This window comes from Pleurodeles waltl, chromosome 3_2 (assembly GCF_031143425.1).
Source record: "Pleurodeles waltl isolate 20211129_DDA chromosome 3_2, aPleWal1.hap1.20221129, whole genome shotgun sequence".
Lineage (NCBI taxonomy): Eukaryota > Metazoa > Chordata > Amphibia > Caudata > Salamandridae > Pleurodeles > Pleurodeles waltl.
Window position 1 is genome coordinate 29,388,262 of NC_090441.1, and position 18,984 is coordinate 29,407,245.

At 43.3% G+C, this 18,984-nt stretch overlaps 1 protein-coding gene across 1 annotated transcript in view; it reads left to right on the forward strand.

The window, feature by feature from the left end:
- The window catches only part of KSR1 (kinase suppressor of ras 1), a 507,520-nt gene that overhangs the window by 426,245 nt on the left and 62,291 nt on the right, over positions 1–18,984 (forward strand). The window contains 2 exon segments of the mRNA XM_069226663.1: positions 1,675–1,723; positions 18,057–18,442. Coding sequence (XP_069082764.1) covers positions 1,675–1,723; positions 18,057–18,442 — 435 coding nt within the window.

Below are 18,984 nucleotides of genomic sequence, written 5' to 3' on the forward strand. Positions count from 1 at the left end.
AGGTGACCATTGTTTTCTATTGTGTAGCGTTCGAGGCTACCAACCCAACCAGCACCACTGCACATGGACACACCAGGGGCGGTAAACCCAACCTGCTGGTGGTTCTTTGGACTGGCCCACTAACACCTTAAGTGCCACAGGGCACCCCTGAACTCTATCTACAAGTACTCCTAGGCAGTAAATGTCTTCTCTTCCATAGTAAACCATTACCGCAGTCGAGGCGCATGCCTCATAAACTGCTATTTGTGTATTTTTAATGTTTTCTTCTAAAATTGATAACTCTGAAAGTACTTAACTGGTTTTGATGATCTTGGTGTCTAAAATTGTTTAAAAATCTGTTATTTTTTATAAATTGGTCTCAGATTTCTTTCTTGAGTGTGTGTATCATTTATTGACTCTGTGAGTGCAGCAAATGCTTAACACTCACCTCTAATAAGCCTAACCTGCTCTACCACACCACCACAAACTGAGCAGTTGAGATTATCAAAGAAAGCCCTGCAAAACCAAATAGGGGTCGTCTGGACGTTTTGCATGGTGCGCCCTTTCATTAGCCCACTACATAAAAAGCCAGCTTCCTACACAATTCCAGTGACTTGCATTTGTAATTTAGAGTAAAGCGCAGATACAGTAGAGGATCGCTCATCAACGATTTATAACAGTTGTAACATTTGGCAATTTAGTTCTGTTTTTGTTCCTTGTTTCATTGCACCATGTGGTCACTGGAGATACGAGAGGCTTATGATTGTGAGCCTCCCATATCTCAGTGACTTTGCCACACAATAGAAAGTAGTGGGTTGAGGTCACAGACTTGAACCTTGGCAGGGTCGACACAGCCTATCATGCTTCCTAGAAGGAAAACATGAACACCTGTTATTAAAGCGCATAGAGAAAACCGACTGTGTTGTGCGCTACTTAAATATTTCACATTCATATCACTTACCTGTTTTTCTACTAGTTTAGACATATTTTGGTTTAATTTATTTCTATAGTGCCATGTGCCGCACAAGTTGGATTAGGGTGCCTCCATCAACATGAAACCTTAAAAAGTAAGTATTCAGAATGGACTTCTGTGGAGCAACATAACTCCATCAGCCTAGTAGTGGCCTAGCGAAAAAAACACAACAGTGCAGATGATATGTATCTATGCTAAGTGTAAAATAACTTCCTGTCCCAAAGAGTTACCTGCCTTCATAATTTATAAATTCCGGCATTTGTGGTCCTTTTGAAGTTATCATAAGTCTTTACCTCTCAATTGGCCATTAGCTCATGCCTCTTCCGCTATTAAGACTCCAATGGGTAAAGGGCTGGAGGAGTGGGGTAAGTACAATCTTAGAAGTAGTTAAGGTCATTTTTCAATAAGAACGTCTACAGAAAAGACTCCTTTTCCTTATAAAGTATTTCTTCATGCAGATGAGAAACGTTTCGTTTCGCTTTAGTAAGTCCTGCCTTTTGGCTGGGTAAAGAGTAAATGTGTGCTTTTTGGGTTTGGTGTGTGCTGGAATTCATCATCTTTCACTGCCAGGGGGGAAAGTGCAGCTATGCTGATCTGTTCTGAAGTCCTTTAGTTGTTGCCGAAACTGGGGTGTCCGGGGTTGAAAATGCAGCCAGATAATGTAACGCACAGCTCCTGGTATCTCTAAATCTCAATTGGTGAAATATATTTTCTGTCAACAGTGTGGACGAGCAGGTGGAGACTGATCTGGTGGAAGAACAGGATGCTGAGGTACTGCTTCCAGTGAATGGTTCTGGCATTATACAATCAGGCTGTTTCCATAGTGAAGTGCTTTCTAACAAGGCAGCGGAATCAGTCTTTTTTTGTCTTAATGGCCAGCATTTATTTTTTCACATATAGCTTATTGGCATTTTATATTGTTTTATTTATGTTTATTCATTTTGTAAACATTTGCAACATCATATGAACAGTTATATCGCCCCCACATGTAGATCCCAGTACAATTTAGCATCCAATCGACACTTGTCGTGTCCTTCCATCCAGTAGTTTTGCCTTGGTATAGCAATCACTGCCCCACGTCTTTCTCATAGATAGCCTAGGCGATTGGGCTATCCAGAGGGAACGCCTCACCCAGAGACGACAATAGTAGTGGTTTTGAGGCCTTTCTGCAGCAGAGTGTCCGCCAATCCTAAATGTCTTCAGGGCCCCTGTCATCAATTTTCACCATGCTGAGCCAAATCCCATCGGCTAACAACCATTCCCAGGCATCCCTTAACCCCAGTTCTACAAAGGGACCATAAGGCTGGGTCCAGTAAATCATTATTCTACGTTTATCCAGCAGCAACACCAGTGAAGCAAACTGGTGCCAGAATTTTTCCTTTTTGAAGATAGAATGTAGACCCAGTACACGATGACTCAAGGAGCATTCCACTTTCAGTGAAGGCCACAAACAGTTAGGAGCGCACCTGCCTAACATCCCAGCAATTAATCTGCCCCATTGCATCATGGTAGATGTAGTTTCTTCAAAAAACGAACTCCATTAATTTTTAAATATTTCACCTCTAAGTAGGTACAGCCTTTACTGTGCATCTCAGCATGCCAGTGAAGAGGTATTGAAACCGGGTGATTAATGGCAGCATTTCCAGCACCCCGCAAATTTGTTCTCTGCTGAAGAAGGGATTAACCCAGAAACACATGTGTCCAGAGATGCACAGTAAAGGCTGTACCTACTTAGAGGTGAAATATTTAAAAATTAATGGAGTTCGTTTTTTGAAGAAACTACATCTACCATGATGCAATGGGGGAGATTAATTGCTGGGATGTTAGGCAGGTGCGCTCCTAACTGTTTGTGACTTTAAAAAGGCTCCCTTGAGCTACTGGGCTGACGAGCTCTGGAGCAGGCACCAGCATGCCAGTGAAGAGGTATTGAAACCGGGTGATTAATGGCAGCATTTCCAGCACCCCGCAAATTTGTTCTCTGCTGAAGAAGGGATTAACCCAGAAACACATGTGTCCAGAGATGCACAGTAAAGGCTGTACCTACTTAGAGGTGAAATATTTAAAAATTAATGGAGTTCGTTTTTTGAAGAAACTACATCTACCATGATGCAATGGGGGAGATTAATTGCTGGGATGTTAGGCAGGTGCGCTCCTAACTGTTTGTGACTTTAAAAAGGCTCCCTTGAGCTACTGGGCTGACGAGCTCTGGAGCAGGCACCAGCATGCCAGTGAAGAGGTATTGAAACCGGGTGATTAATGGCAGCATTTCCAGCACCCCGCAAATTTGTTCTCTGCTGAAGAAGGGATTAACCCAGAAACACATGTGTCCAGAGATGCACAGTAAAGGCTGTACCTACTTAGAGGTGAAATATTTAAAAATTAATGGAGTTCGTTTTTTGAAGAAACTACATCTACCATGATGCAATGGGGGAGATTAATTGCTGGGATGTTAGGCAGGTGCGCTCCTAACTGTTTGTGACTTTCAGTGAAGGGATTGTTTCTAGGCAGCCCTTCACCTTGGTCTAAAAATCCATCTCTGCTGAGCCCCATAATCTACGAAGTAGATCAGCTGCATGATGTTTACATATACGACATTCCCCCGGCTGCATCAAGTGAGATGAGACTGACAAAGCCTCAAGACAAGGGCTCAAAGAGGCTAGTCAAAGAAAGCCAGTGGTTGAAAGGTGCATGTCCAAAGCCCATTCAATGCATATTGTTTGCAGAAGGTCTGTTTGACAGCTGCATTGCGAAAACCCCAATTTGAAAAAGATGTCAGGTTACAATAGGATAATCCAGTGTTGAGCAGGATCTAAGAGCCTGAATACAACCTCGGTGGATGGTATACCCTGTCACAAATGTCCTATGGAACTTGTAAAACAGCGGGCGGGTTATCCATCACATTTGTGACAGACTATCCCATCCGCCAAGGTCGCAATCAGGCCCTAAGTGTGAACCTTTCATTAATTGCTTTCATATCAGTTTTGAAAAAGATGACAAAAGGCTTTACCAGTTTCCCCTCCATAATCCTTCAATATAATCACATCCAGGATGTTTATACAAAATGTTTGAACTTTCAGGGCCTCAAAAAACAGCACATTTAAATTAGCCATCTAATCAGTCATATAATCCGTGTGTAGTCACTGCTGCAGCAAAAACATTGTTGAATGCTTCTCTGTCTATCCTCGAAAAGAAGGGTCACAAGTGAAAAGATTAAAATAGGAAAGAGATGCTTCTTTTTTGCAATGCTATCAGAATTGTTTTTGCAAGCCAGAAGAAAAGAAGATGCATTGTTGTCACTGCATTGCCTACAGAACTTGCTTTCATAGAGTATGATGGTCAAATGTAGTCCATGGATATAGTTGTTGTCAGCATTTAATCAGTGGTTAATGGTCAAGTAATCCAGGATTTGAGTAGACTTTCAAAATGTTGATTTTCTTTTGGGCAAAAATCAATGCAAACATTTACACAACAATAACCACCATATTTCGTCAGAAAAGCTATAAATACAATACAATAGATTCAGATATTCACATGGATTTTGTAATCCTCTTCAGCAGTCCATTTACAGACAAAACTATGGTGATGCATTATCCAAGTCTTAAACCAATAACATTTGCTTTGCTGGCTATACCAAAAAGGATTAGCTCCTCCTTCAGTATTCTTCCCTGCCCCTTAGCACAGAGTGGGTACATTAGCATAACTAGAGGCACAATCTGTCGTAGACATCTGTCACAGGTGTATACTCCCTGCTCCAGCCACCTGTAGTATCACACAACTCTGTTTCTCAAGCCATATTGCCAGATTTGGAGAATCAGAGTATGTAGCTGAATTTTACTTTTCTCTGGCTAGGTGCCAGGTTGGGCCAATATATACTCTTCGAATTATGACAGTGTAAATAATTCAAGAAAATCTATTGTAATGGTGTTGTGCATTGGCATGCAATGTGTTAATACTCATTAGGCCTCTAAGGCACAGATCTAATACTGTTATGTTTGAGGCATGATCATCCAGTACCCCTACAGAGTACGATGTCACAGATGGCTCAGAAAATTTGGACTGTCTTGTTATTTAGAAGTGCCAAGGACATGCTGGTTCAAAGAACACTTTTTTTTATTTGGATGTCTCTACCACAAATGTGGTGATCTATACTGTGACGGGGCTCCTGTGGTTCTTCCTATGCCTCTGTCTTTGTAGTTTTGTAGTACTTTGATTGCTTGATAAACCTCTGTCCAAGAAAACATCAGCATCTCTGCTTTGTGAAATGTGCATCTTGAGTGCATTCGTTATACTCCCAATAACATACATCTACAGATTTCCTGGAACGTAATGGGCAGCGGTATTCATTCCCTACCCTCAAGGCCAGCATAAAGGGCAACAAGACAGTAGTTGCCCCACACAACAAAATTAATTTAAAGAATCTCCTTTCCCCGTCTTGCCACTTTTAGTGAGATAAAGAATATCCAAATGTTTATTGCATTCCTAAAATACAATGTCTGATATTTTATGTGGCCCCCTGGGTGCTCCCAGAGTGAATTGGAACACCCTTACACTGTACATGGAGTGGAGGGATTGTCTGCACCAAATCTGGAATTATACTATCACACAGCTCAAGCGTAATTTTCCCATTATTGGGCACATGGACCCCAAGATATCAAGCACCTGGCAGCTGAAATCCAGACGGCTTCATCCTGTCCCTGCAGTGACATTAATGAGACAGACGTATAGACCTAAAGAGGAGATGGACATGGAAAAGTGCCACATGTACTCATTGCAATAGGCCACACACAGACTGGTCTAGCAAAGCTATATCCCCCTTCGATTCCCGATGAGAGAAACCTCTGGCGTGAAGTAACCTGTAAACCCAAGGCTTGCGTGCAGCTCCTTAGGCTTAGTGTTCAAAACATAGGCAAACTGTTCCTTAACAAGGAGGTGAGAGACTTGGAACACTTCAGGGGGGACTAGAGAATTAGGTGAGGCACTGGACACCTTGATATATTACAGAAAATACAAAACCCTGGAAACTGCATTCCCACAGTTCCTGAAAGAACCCAATATCATGCCCACCCTTTTACTAGTCTCACAAACCCTGAGCCCATCATTTATTATCTAGGATGTATAGATTGGCTATCACAACTCAGCTGCTATCTCACTCTGGAGCAAAGCACTAGTAGAAACAGTTTTGGGCTCAGCATTAACTTATGAACAGGCGACATTCTGCTATGCACAAACCAGACATGTCTCAATAAGTGAATCAAATCAATATAGTGAGCCCACTGGTTTGTGTAGTTGTGTCCAAAACCATCCAACTCTTCCCCAGACTTTCCAGATCAGAATCCTTTTATATTTATTAAAAGGGCTCTCACCCACTAGAAGTTTCTAATGGCATTTTTATTCATTGAGTCCTCACCCAGGCATCTACTTTGTCTGGGTGGGCTCAGCCTCAGCAGAGCTGTTACCCAGTACTGTTGGCAGTGGGATCTGAAGAACTCAGTTTAAAATGGACTTGTGCACCCTCAGCCAAATTTCATGTGTTGAGTGTTAGAAATGGGGTTTCTGATTGGCTTGGGTATGCACCTCAGCCAGGTAGAACTTAACCACTCTAGTCAGGGCAAGGGAGTTACACGTCCAAGATAACCCCTGCTCACCCCCTTGGTAGCTTGGCACGAGCAGTCAGGCTTATCCCAGAAGCAATGTGTAAAGCGTTTGCACAACACACACAGCACACGTGACACAATATCCCCACCACAAAGGAAACACAACACCAGATTATATGGAAATATACTGTATTGTACCCAACGCAAGCATTAGACTAAACATCACATATCAGTACTATCCTGCTACCTTAGCAGTTGTCAGAACATTACACATTAGTTACTCTGCAAACCAGCAGTAGTCACACATAACACACAGGTTACTCAGTATTCTGCAACATAAGCAGTAGTCAGGCAAACACGTTATTACACCAAAGCACTTGTCATAAGAATATCATTAAAAAAAAACATAGTAGGAACATTAGAAAACATATGGCAAGTTAGAAAAACATATTAGCAAGCATGTCCATAAAAGGAACATTTGTACACATGTATAAAAACATCATAAAACAGGTAGGCAACATATAATAATTTGCAAAGTCTTTAGAAAGAACTTTAGATAATATATATATGGATGCTTTTAAGGAGTACCTGTTCTGGTGATAAAGGCACCTCCAATGCCCAACAAGTGAAGAAGGTGAAAAAATGGGGCCCCCGGCGCTCCTCTGTGCAAAACGGGGGCACCCCTTATCTTTTAGACCCGAGGAGGGCTGCACGCACCTCCTCTTTTGTGTGCAGGCCCCTCCGGGGACCCGTGATTACTCGGGGCCCCCCTGGGCCTCAACCAGCCCTCACAAGGGGGGGCCAACATCCTTGCAATAAGGGGGAAGGACGGGGGCGTCCCGCACCCCCTCCCACTTTGTTGCAGGCCCCTCCAGGGGCCCGTGATCCCCAAGGGTCTCCCCCGGGCCTGACCTGGCCCTCTACTGGGGGGGGGGGGGATACCTATACTGCTAAGACTGGCCCTCGTAGGGGCCCTGAAGGATTTGCGGTGCAGGCAAGCCTCCGATGAGCCTGCTGCCCGCCCACAGTTCAACTGAAGCCTTCCGAGGCTTCAATGGACGAGGGAGAGGCGTCGTCCTCTCCTCTCGTCCAGATGACGCTCTGGCCCAAGGTAGGGCCTTTCGGTGCCCGGGGGAGCTCTAAAGAGCGGACCTCGCCCCGGGTGCACCAGTAGGAGTACACTTGCTCCGTGATCATTAAAAAGGATTTTCTTCGTGCCCCGAGGGCACTAGACAGCGCGTTTCCTCGCGCTTCTTAGATACAGCTTCCCCGGGCTGCGGGGGTGATCTCGGGCACCAGGACACGCTCTGTCAAGAGCGTGGGCACCACAAAGGAAACCCGGGTCGTGGCGGTGATTCTTTGGCACAGCAAAAAGCGCAATTGAAGCACTAGGCCACCAACAGAGGCAGCGCTTTTCTACCTCAAGCGCTAGGCCTCCAGATATAAAGCAGTTTCCAAGGCGCTTAGTCAAAAAAAGGATCTTGAAGCACTCTTCGTGCTAATGATGGATGCAGGGGTCAGGGGCCAGAGCACCCTGCCCCTGGGGAGCAGAGTCTTAAGAAAAGGTCCTCAGGTGGAGGGCCCAGCAACAGGCCAGCACAAGGGAAAGGCAGCAAGTGGCAAGTCCTTCAGAGTGACCAGGGAGGTCACAGGTCAGCACAGCAGCAGCAGTCCATGGCAGTTCCTGGTGAGTCCCTTTAGCCTCTGGGGTCCAGTTCCAAGATGATTCCAAGAGTCTCCAAATTGTGGGGAAAATTACCCTATACTTATACTCAGTCCTTACATTGTTTTGCAATGGTAGGGAGAGGAGGTTCCAGCCAGTTACAACTGGTTCTGGGAGTGCCCCCTCTCTCCTTTCAGCATAGGCTCCAAACATCAGTGGGGGGGTTAACGACCCTATTGTGTGAGGCCAGGGCACAGCCTTTACAAATGTAGGTGTGCCCCGCCTCTCCCTTCTCTCAGCCCAGGAAGACTATTCAGTATACAGATGCTCCTCTGTTACACTTCCACCCTCCCTGTGTACAGGCTGTCTGAAAAGTATGCACAAAGCCCCAACTATCACTCTGGCCAGATGTGGATTAGAGTCCAGCTGCAAAACACCAGAGTCATAAGCACAGATAAATGCACACTTTCTAGAAGTGGCATTTCTGTGATAGTAGTTAAAAATACACCTACACCAGTAAGTAGCATTTATTATCACCATCACAACCATACCAAACACGCCTACGCTACCCCTCATAAATCAGACAAAACCCCTTAAGCATAAGGCATTTCTAATGTGATCCTATGAGAAGGCAGCACTCATGCAGTGAGACACCAAGTTAGGCTGTTTGTCACTACCAGGACAGGCCACGCACCATGGCACATGTCCTGCCTTTCTACATACATGGCACCCTGCCCATAGGGCTAGCTAGGGCGTACCTTATGGGTGACTTACATGTAGTAAAAGGGGAATTCTGGGCCTGGCAAGTAAATTTAGATGCCAGGTCCCTGTGGCAGAAAACAGCGCGCCCAGACCCTGCGCTTGCAGGCCTGAGACAGGTTTGAAAGTCTACTTCAGTTGGTGGCGCAAGCAGCGCTGCAGGCCCACTAGTAGTATTTAACTTACAGGCCCTGGGTATAGAGATACTACTGTATACAGGACTTATAGGTAAATTAAATATGCCAATTAGGTATAAGCCAATCATACCAACTTTAGATGGGAGAGCACCTGCACTTTAGCACTGGCCAGCAGTGATAAAGTGCTCAGAGTCCTGGAGCCAACAGCGAGAGGTCAGAAAAACCAGGAGGAAGCAGGCAAAAAAACTAGGGATGACCCTGCGTAAGGAAAAAAAGTCCAACATTGAGGGTGCCAGGGTAAGGGTGAAAACATGGGTGATGTTTGTAGGGGAAATTAGTGTTCATTTGCATCGAAAATTGGTCTATATATTTCAGTCACCTATTGCAGCCCTATGGGTGATGTGGCTTTCTTCAGGACCAAACCCCTGCTTTTTCTCTGGGGTTTTTACCACTTTACTTTAGGAAGTAATTTGCATTGGATAACTCTTCAACATCGCATGCATGCCAAACTTCACAACAACAAGAATATATTAGCACATTCATTACTTTGTATTCAGGCACTCTTTGCCACATAAGTAGTTTACAGGCAGGCTGACCCTTAGTTCATTCTTAATTCATAGAGGGTCCACATCCATCCTTGAACCAAATGCATGCAATCCTTCCAGGAGTGAGATTCTTCACTGCCTAGCCTTGTTATTAATGAGAAGAGTTGCAATGTGTAGGGACACGGGCCTCATCACAGGATAGACAACTGTATCAAATATCTGATATACTGCAATGATAACAGCTAACGAGTCACCCTGCTTCCCAGCCAAGGGTCTTTTCCTAAAGAGCTATGGACTCCCCTTAAACAATATTTGCCAATCCAAAGGTTCAGTGCGTAGGCATACCATACACTTAATTGTTCACCCATTACAGGGAAAATATACTAATGCAAGTGAAAGTAAAGGGTTGTACATATGTTTGATATGTGCTGAAGTGTATGCATGTGGAGATGTTCAACCTGTTCCTAACAAACATGTGTCTGACAAGATGACGTTCTTGCTGACGAAGAGAGAATTTTAGACAAAGGAGGAAATAAAAATATGGTAAGACATACCATATGGATTTCCCTTATTCAGGTTTGACCTCTAATGAGAGTAACTAGCTGATTCAGGTTTTGCAAGAAAACCTGCACCTTCGGGTCTCCCCTGGGCACATTTCAGCATTGAAAACCCTGTAGAATTTATCTGGAAAAAGTCTTTGTCGTGTAGCAAAAATGTGTGGAAAACAGTGCAGGGACACTGATTTCTACTGTACTTGCCCATTCTGGCGGTGATCTCCACCTGCTTACTCACCACGAGGATGCTACGAAAATATCTTGAAGGGTCTACCAGAGAATACCAGGAAACAGTAACACAGGCCCTGATTACTAGCAGACTCGACTATAACAACGCATTCTACCCAGAGAGCACCCAACAGCTCCTGCAGAGGTTCCAAATCATCCAGATCGAGGAAGCAAGACTCGTCCTTAACCTACTTCGCCACAACATCTCCCCACACCTCAAAGCACTTCGCTGGATCCCCATACACAAGCGCACTCAATTCAAACTACTCTCACACACACAAAGCATTACACAGTATAGGCCCTGCCTACCTCAATAGCTGCATAAACTTCCAAACACTTCAGTTCTGCACAACTGTCTCTAGCACAGGTACCCCGCATATACAAGAACAGAACTGGAGGGCGTGCACTCTGACATTGCCCCCAAAACCTGGGAGAACCTGCCCCATCACATCAGAGCCTCCTCATCATTTCTCAAGTTCCCCAAGAAGCTGAAGTCCTGGCTTTTTGTGTAACCATCCCATGGAAGACACAGCCTGTATACCATAAAGGGTTATTAGTGTTCTATATATGTATATATGTCTTTTTTTATCTCTCCCACCCCTATGTCTCTGTTCAGTGGCGAGGGGGGGTAGAGGAATCTTGATTTTTAGTCTTTCCGACCGCCATTTTTACTCTTCCTCTAAGCACCAATACATAAGCCATCTTAGGTGGGTTGGCGGTACAGTCTTTTTCTTGGACTCCAGCGTCCGGACTATTTTTGGCCCAGATGCAAGCTATGCACAGCGTGTGAAAACAAGTAGGTAAGAGCTGTCTATGCTACGCGTTTTTTTAGCTAAATTGAAAGCGGGGGATGCTTTTTTAAACTGCCTAATTATTTATTTTTTGTAAACTAAAAAGATTTGTTTTATTATGACACTGGCCAAACGCTGACATTTGATGGAAATAAACTGATAGGGTCGCCATATAAGAGTGTGTAACAACTCTGTAGGGACAACTCTTTTATCTCTCCCACCCCTAGGTCCATGTTCAGTGGCCGAGAGGGGTAGGGAATTCTTGATTTTTAGTCTTTCCGCCCACCATTTTTACTCTTCCTCTAATACAGCTGCCATTTTAGGTTGGTTGGCGGTACAGTCTTTTTCTCTGACTCCTCCATCCAGACTATTTTTAGCCCAGATGCAAGCTGCGCGCAGCGGGCGCACTAAAGGCGTGCCTAAGGCAAGCCCGTCTGCACCTGTCCGCGCTAGAACTGCCCAGTCCCTATGCCCGTGTACCTATCAAAGAGGAAAAAATCAAGTATACCTCGGATGTCCTTCATGCTCTTAAGCCCGATACACAGAGTATCTGCACACACAGCATAAACCCTGTGAATCTTGAACTCCAATGCTCTGTGTGCGTGTGGTCCCCGCAACTTATTCGGGACAATTTGGAGTCAATAGTCGAGGAAGATAATAAAAATCTGATTCTCTTAGCCAATTGCAGATCCTTGGTAGCACATACATTGGATATATACTTACTAATAGAACAGACTAAACCTTTGATGCTCTGTCTAACCGAGACATGGCTACACGAGGGCTCGATTCCCGATGTTGCCTTAGCAATACCCGATGGATATCGAATAGGCAGGCTCAATAGAGCCTCTGCCAGAGGGGGAGGCATTGCATTAATCTATAAGAATAACCTCACAGTCAACTCACTTCTTCTACAGATTACAGGAAGTGAAAGTATATATTTCCCCATCAGTTTGAATCCTCAATTTACCTTGACAGCTGCCTTGGTTTATAGCGCTTTCTGGTCCTACTGGAAACTTTCTGCAGTCGCTGACAGAGAATATTGCTGAGCTGGTTTCCTCTAAACCTAATTTCACCCTATTAGGTGACTTCAATATTCATGCAGAGGAGGTGGACAATGCAGTGACTAAATCTCTGCTCTCTGACATGGAGGCCCTTACCTTAGTACAGCTGATTAAGGGCCCAACGCATAACAGTGGTCATACGATTGATCTTGTTTTCTCAAATGTTAAAGAATTAAAATCTATGCCATCACGCCGTTTAGCATGGTCTGATCATTTTCTGATAACAATTGAATTAGATATGCCTAGGCATAGGAAACTGATCCATAACGCATTTCCACCTACCAGAAGCTGGCATAATCTTAAAGCTGATGACTGGATTAACATCTTAGAAAAGTTTAAACCACCTAGTCAGAATAATGTTAAGGGCCTGTCAGAGTCTTAACAAATGGATTACCAGTAGCTTAGATGCTCTCCTACCGCTCTCTTCCAAAGGGAAAGGACGACGTAGGCAGAACTCTTCCTGGTTTACTCCTCATCTCCTACATTTTAAAAGAGAATATAGAAAATGGGAAAGGAGATGGCGAAAGTCATATGATGATGCAGTTAAACAAGAATATAGGAAAGCAATTTGGTCCTATCATACAGAGATAAAAATAGCCCCAACAAGATATTACTCCTCAAGAATTGAGCAGGCGGCAAATTCTCCCAAAGAGATTTTTCGTGTTCTCAATGAGATTACGTAGTCTCAAGAGGAATCGATGCTTCTAGAAGCATCGCAGGAACATGTTAATGACCTCACTTCATATTTCCAACAAAAAGTACTAGACATCTACTCCACCTTCCCTCCTGCTACTGACTATGCTCCGGAGACACCGGAACAAAAGTTTATGGCCCCCGCGATGTTATCAGACTTCCTTTTGATATCGGAAGAAGATGTCAGCAGATATCTCTCAACCCTTAAATCAGGATCTCCTCTAGATCCAGCTCCTCCTCAAGTACTGACGCTGGATGCGCCAATGACGGTTCCTATTATTACAGATCTTATTAATCTTTCACTGTCCTCTGGCGTAGTGCCAGAGCAGTGGAAAAGTGATTGTTAAACCACTCATAAAGAAACCTGATCTTGATCCGGTACTGCCTAGAAACTATAGGCCCATTTCTCTGTTGCCTGTTTTGTCCAAGATAGTTGAAAAACACGTCAACACCCAACTGTCCAGTTTTATGGAGGATAATAATATCCTACACGCCACTGAAATGGGCTCCAGACCATTACATGGTACTGAGACTGCACAGATTGCGGTTACAGAAGAGGCCAGAAGGCGCCTAGACCAGGGCCTGGAGACAGCTATTATCCTCCTGGATCTGAGCACCGCTTTTGATACAGTGGATCTTGACATTTTAATTGATAGGCTACAAAAGACTGGAATATCTGGGCTGTCTTTAGACTGGATCATCTCCTTTATCAAGAATAGAACATTTCAAGTTCTAGATAGATCTTATTTTTCAGAGTGTATTAATAATAGCTACGGAGTTCCACAGGGGTCCTGCCTTAGCCCCACTCTCTTTAATATTTACGTGCAACCCCTGGCAGAAATAGTCAAACCTTTGGACCAGCCTTGGTGTCGTATGCGGATGACACACAGCTAGTTGTACCTCTATCTAAAGACTCCCGTATTAAAGGCACATCACTTCTCCCCTGCCTCCAAGCTGTGGCGGCATGGATGTCTAGAAGTAAGCTAAAACTTAACGATGATAAGACGGAGGTGATGATACTCGGACAACACACAAAGCCCGTTCCCAATCCATCAATCATGGAGGGCCTGGGATCCTTACCTCCCAACAAAGGACTTATTAAAAGTCTGGGTGTATGGCTTGATCCACAACTATCCATGGCTCATCAAGGCAACAAAATACCTGCTACTTCCTTTGGCATCCTCAGGCTTCTAAGGAGGGTCTTCCCAATCTTACCTTTCATAGTGAAAACAATTATTATACAGGCACTGATTAGTTCACGATTGGACTATGGAAATACACTGTTCCTTGGTGCACCAGGATGTGTAATTAAAAGATTGCAGATAGTTCAGAATGCTTCTGCACGTCTGCTGTTGAACATCCCTAAACATGAATCTACAAGATCTGTAATTTCCTTGCTTCATTGGCTTCCTGTGGCCAAGAGGATACAATTCAAGACACTGTGCCATATGCATAGAATACTACATAACAGAGGTCCAGTAATGCTGAGGACCCTAGCCTCCTTCTATTCACCTAACAGACCTCTTGATCCTCATCGGCCTGGCTGACAGTGACCCCAAAAGTGAAGAAAGCTAGATGGGGTGGAAGATCTTTAGCATACCAGGGGGCAAAGCTGTGGAATTCCTTACCTCTTGGCCTACGAGTAATCAGCCATGAACTGAATTTTAACAAGGTTTTAAAGATTTGGCTACTTAAAACGTAACTCCCTCTTCTCTCATTTTTGCTAATGTTTTAGCTACAAGCGCTGGGAGACCTTTGGGTAGCCATGCGCTATATAAATTCATATAATATAACATATAAATATGCATAACGTAATATAACAGCTGTTAGCACTTTTCCTTGTGCAAATTTCGGATCCCATAAATGAATCAAAGTTTGCAACTGTGCTTGGTCAGCAAAATACATTCAATAAATGTGAAGCACATGGGGTTCCACAAGAAAGGTAGAAATGATTATGTTTCAAATCATAAAATCAGATTAGTATCATTTAATGATCAAAATACATATGCTTTAACTTTCAAGCAGTCCAAAATGTAATCAATATGTTACATACCACAGGGCCAACCAGCAAGGAGTCATCTCAAACGGAAAGGGCGAAAGAAACTCAGTTCTTTCACTTGGGAGAGCACTCTATCTCCTACTTTGCTGTGCTCTAAATTACATCGAAAACCAGTTTGGGGTATAATCTCTACTGCACTAATTAAGTCACTTAATTCTAATGTCCTGCACACCTACATGCAGTTATCATAAGACTGTCCAATCAGTTAGGTTCTCCGGATTCCTCACAATATAGCTTTTATCAGCGTCCTTCAAACCTACACTATCTGTAACAAAAATGAGACCAGCCTTAACTCTGCAGGTGTCTCCGTGAATGAACTACTCATTAAATCATTCCATGATTAACCCCCAAAAAAAGAAAGCATTTTTTCACATGAGAAAGATAGCAAAAGAACATTGCATGTGATAACTAAGACTCCAGCTTCACCTAGAAATAAAATGTCAAGTGTCACAAACCAAGATGGCAACCAGCGGTAGCAGGCCTACCTTAGCTATGGTCAATCTTCTCGGCAAATGACGGTTATTTAACGCATTCAATAAATATTGGATGTATGAAATGCCTTCAACTCATAATTCAACAGGGGTTTACGCATGGGTCGGAATATTATCAGCAACTGGTAATCAAGGCCCCAAAACAAATATATATATATATATATCATATATATGTATCTGAACCTTTGTGGCAGCTCTAGTATCTGAGCCTATGAGATTAATCACACGTAAGGGGTAGTCTTGCTGTCTTCCGGCAGTATGTGTGAGATCCAGTGCCCTCCAGGTAAATTATCAGTAAAAATGCATTCATTGAAATGTGTTTAGAAGGAGCTTGGTGCTATACTCACCTTGAAAAGAAGGCCATATCATAATGCATGACCAGACTAGGTGAATTCCCTGTAAAACCTATATTTTCGCAGCTGTTTGACTGAAAATATTCCATTTTGTCACCAGTCTTTCCCAGATTTTGTTGCGAGGTGAACCCCTAGTATCTAGTAGGGGAGGAGCACACTTGTAAGGCACACCATAAAAGTTGATAACCTCATTAGAACTGGCTGTGTAACCTAGAGTGTTTTAGTCAACTTATTTGACATTTTTGCTGTACATGAATATTTTGGCCCAATATTTTCAGACCTTTTCCCTACCACTTGGGAGGGGTAGTTTCAGTAGGCAGTCATTGATCTTTTTGATTATTTCACAGCTGTCTTTTAAGAACTGGCTGGAAAAGTTGAAACTTTTTGCTATTTACATTTAAAACTGTGCTAATAGATTTACCATTTTGCTTCATGTTTTCAAATTTTCTACAGAGGAGAACCCCAACTCTCCCCCCCCCCCCCCCCCCCTCCTTTCATGCAGGATATGTCTCAAAGTGGACAGTTTTTATTTTGGAAGCTACACTCTTGACCAACGCCTAGGGGGATAGATAGTCTGGAGACTTTTAGGGAACTAACCAGTCCAAGCTGTTTCTGTTGCATACATACTAGATGTTGTAGGAATCAATGACGTTTGTGAAGGTCGAAAAAGCAAGTTGTAACTAAATTATTACTTCTCATTGGACTTAAGTAAGGTTCTGATTGCAAATAGCCACTGGACCTTGCTGGATCAGGTTAACTCTACTTCTGGGACGTTTCCATTTGCACTGTGCTTCTGTGCGGGATGTGTATGAAGAAGAAACGTCTAACCTGTGGGAAATGAATGCAACTCCACCAGCACCCTAATTATGTTGGACTGCACCCACCCTCCCTGCAGTTTTTTCCTGTTCTATTTGTATTTGTATTACCTTGTATTGCAGTGTTGACAGTTGTCAGCCAGTTAAAATGTGTTTGTACTGGTCATTCACTGCAAATTTGCACAAGCACTCGTACGATCCCATGCAAAATTGAATTGTGCATGTAAATCTGCACAGGCAATATTGCAGTCCCTTACAATCTACCCCTTGAGCCTTTCAGTTTGCAAAATTGAACTGAAGAGATGTAACTGTTTTGGTGGGTGGGGCCTAAGTTATGTAGTATCTTGAATGTGAGAAAAGGTGGGATGCTGGGCACAGATCCCATGCTAGTTCTTATAGTGGTTTATTCAGTCTTTCACATTGATCAGATTGCAGTGTTTTCATCTGAGCTCAACCTCCCAATCGTATCAAGCTGTGCGTTCATTGGAAATGAAGCAGGCACTAGGATGCTATAAGAAAAAACAAACCAGCTTAGGAATTCCAAGAAGAGTTTGGAGGCAAATCATTTTAAGAGCAAAGGCTTGCTAGATAGGTTGTATGTTATTAATGGAAACCTTTATCTTTTAAAAACCCATAAGCCAGTCTCATTTAGCTAGTGGGCAAAGCAGCTTGAGCAGCTCTGCGAACAAATACTGTGGTCCTACAAATATGTAAAGTAGCATCCCCAATACATTGTACCATGCATCAATGCCTGCATGAAGTTGATGGAGCAGTCGAACCGTCTAAGCTGTCCTTAACAGCCTATTGGAGGGACGATGTGACTTTATCACCTGCCTTCCTACATGAACTACCAATAAGTCTACCAGTACTCTTTTCTCAGCATGTGAATCATTGAAAGATTTAACTATGAAGAAAAACATTTTACTTACCCTAGCTAGATTTTCTTAGGTAACTTACACATATTTACTTATTATCCATCCTCCTCCCAAGAGAGGCATATCATTCTGAAATTACCTGTTTGTCTTTCTTGAGTTTAAGTTGGCCTCAAAGGACACAGCTGAAGGCCAGACGTATGTGACTTGACTACTGTTTCACTGTAATAAAAAATTTTTCAATGCCTGTGAATCTGTGGAAAAACACCATAGTTAAAAAATCAGTAAGTAATTTCCTTCGGATGCTCTGACCCATTGGGTACTTGGTGAAGAATGCAGAAAGTGCAACATTTTCACTACCTTTAAAAGGAAAGGTGTGCAAGGATCTACTTGTGTACTGCTAACTTCAGCATTTTTGAATGGTTTAGGGCTTTAAATGCAGTGTATGAGGTTTAGGACATGAATGACATATATCTAATCCCAAAACAGGTGGCTGAACAAGAAGCAAACAAATCCGAAGCAGAAGAGGATGAAGAGGACGATGAGTTAGACGAGTTACCCCCCTCGAACTCTCATTATCGTAGAAAGATATCTCGCAATGCCAGCCAAACCAGCGTATACCTCCAAGAATGGGACATCCCCTTTGAACAGATTGAACTAGGGGAGCTCATTGGACAAGGGCGATGGGGTAAAGTTTACCGGGGCAAGTGGCACGGAGAGGTGGCCATCCGTCTCTTGGAGATTGATGGGAATAACCAGGATCATCTCAAACTATTTAAAAAGGAAGTTATGAACTACCGGCAGACTCGGCATGAAAACGTGGTGCTCTTCATGGGTGCTTGCATGCATCCCCCGCACTTGGCAATCATCACAAGGTTAGTATTGAGCATTTAATGGGGCAGATATCTTTATCTACTGTAGGCTGTGGGAGTCTGAATGCTAATTGTATTTTCTTTCCTCACAATTATCAAGTGAACTATGTTGCTATTCTCCTCATATTTTTTATTTCAAGGTTTTAAATGGTGCATGCTAATGCCCAAAGAGCCAATGCACAGTTTATTAGCTTGAAAATTCCAGTGACAGTAAAAACGAAATTGAGATGCAAGCACGTAATTCTCAATGTAGCCACATGTGAGAACTCAGTCTGGGATATCTTTCAGTGAACACAAACATTCTGTCAATATGATAATTGTACAGTGGTGGATAACTAAGAAGGGCAGACCTTTTCTGTCTGAATGATATGATCAGAATCACAGGGTTTCAGCTGTGTCCTAAACACCTGGTGCGAGACTGTCCTGCGCATCTCAGAGGGAAGCTGTTCCTTGTGGTCCAAGCTTTGGCCTCTAAACCAGCAACAGATTCTTAGCTCTGGGGTACAAGAGTCAGTTTGTTTACATAATTTCAGTCTATTTTTAAT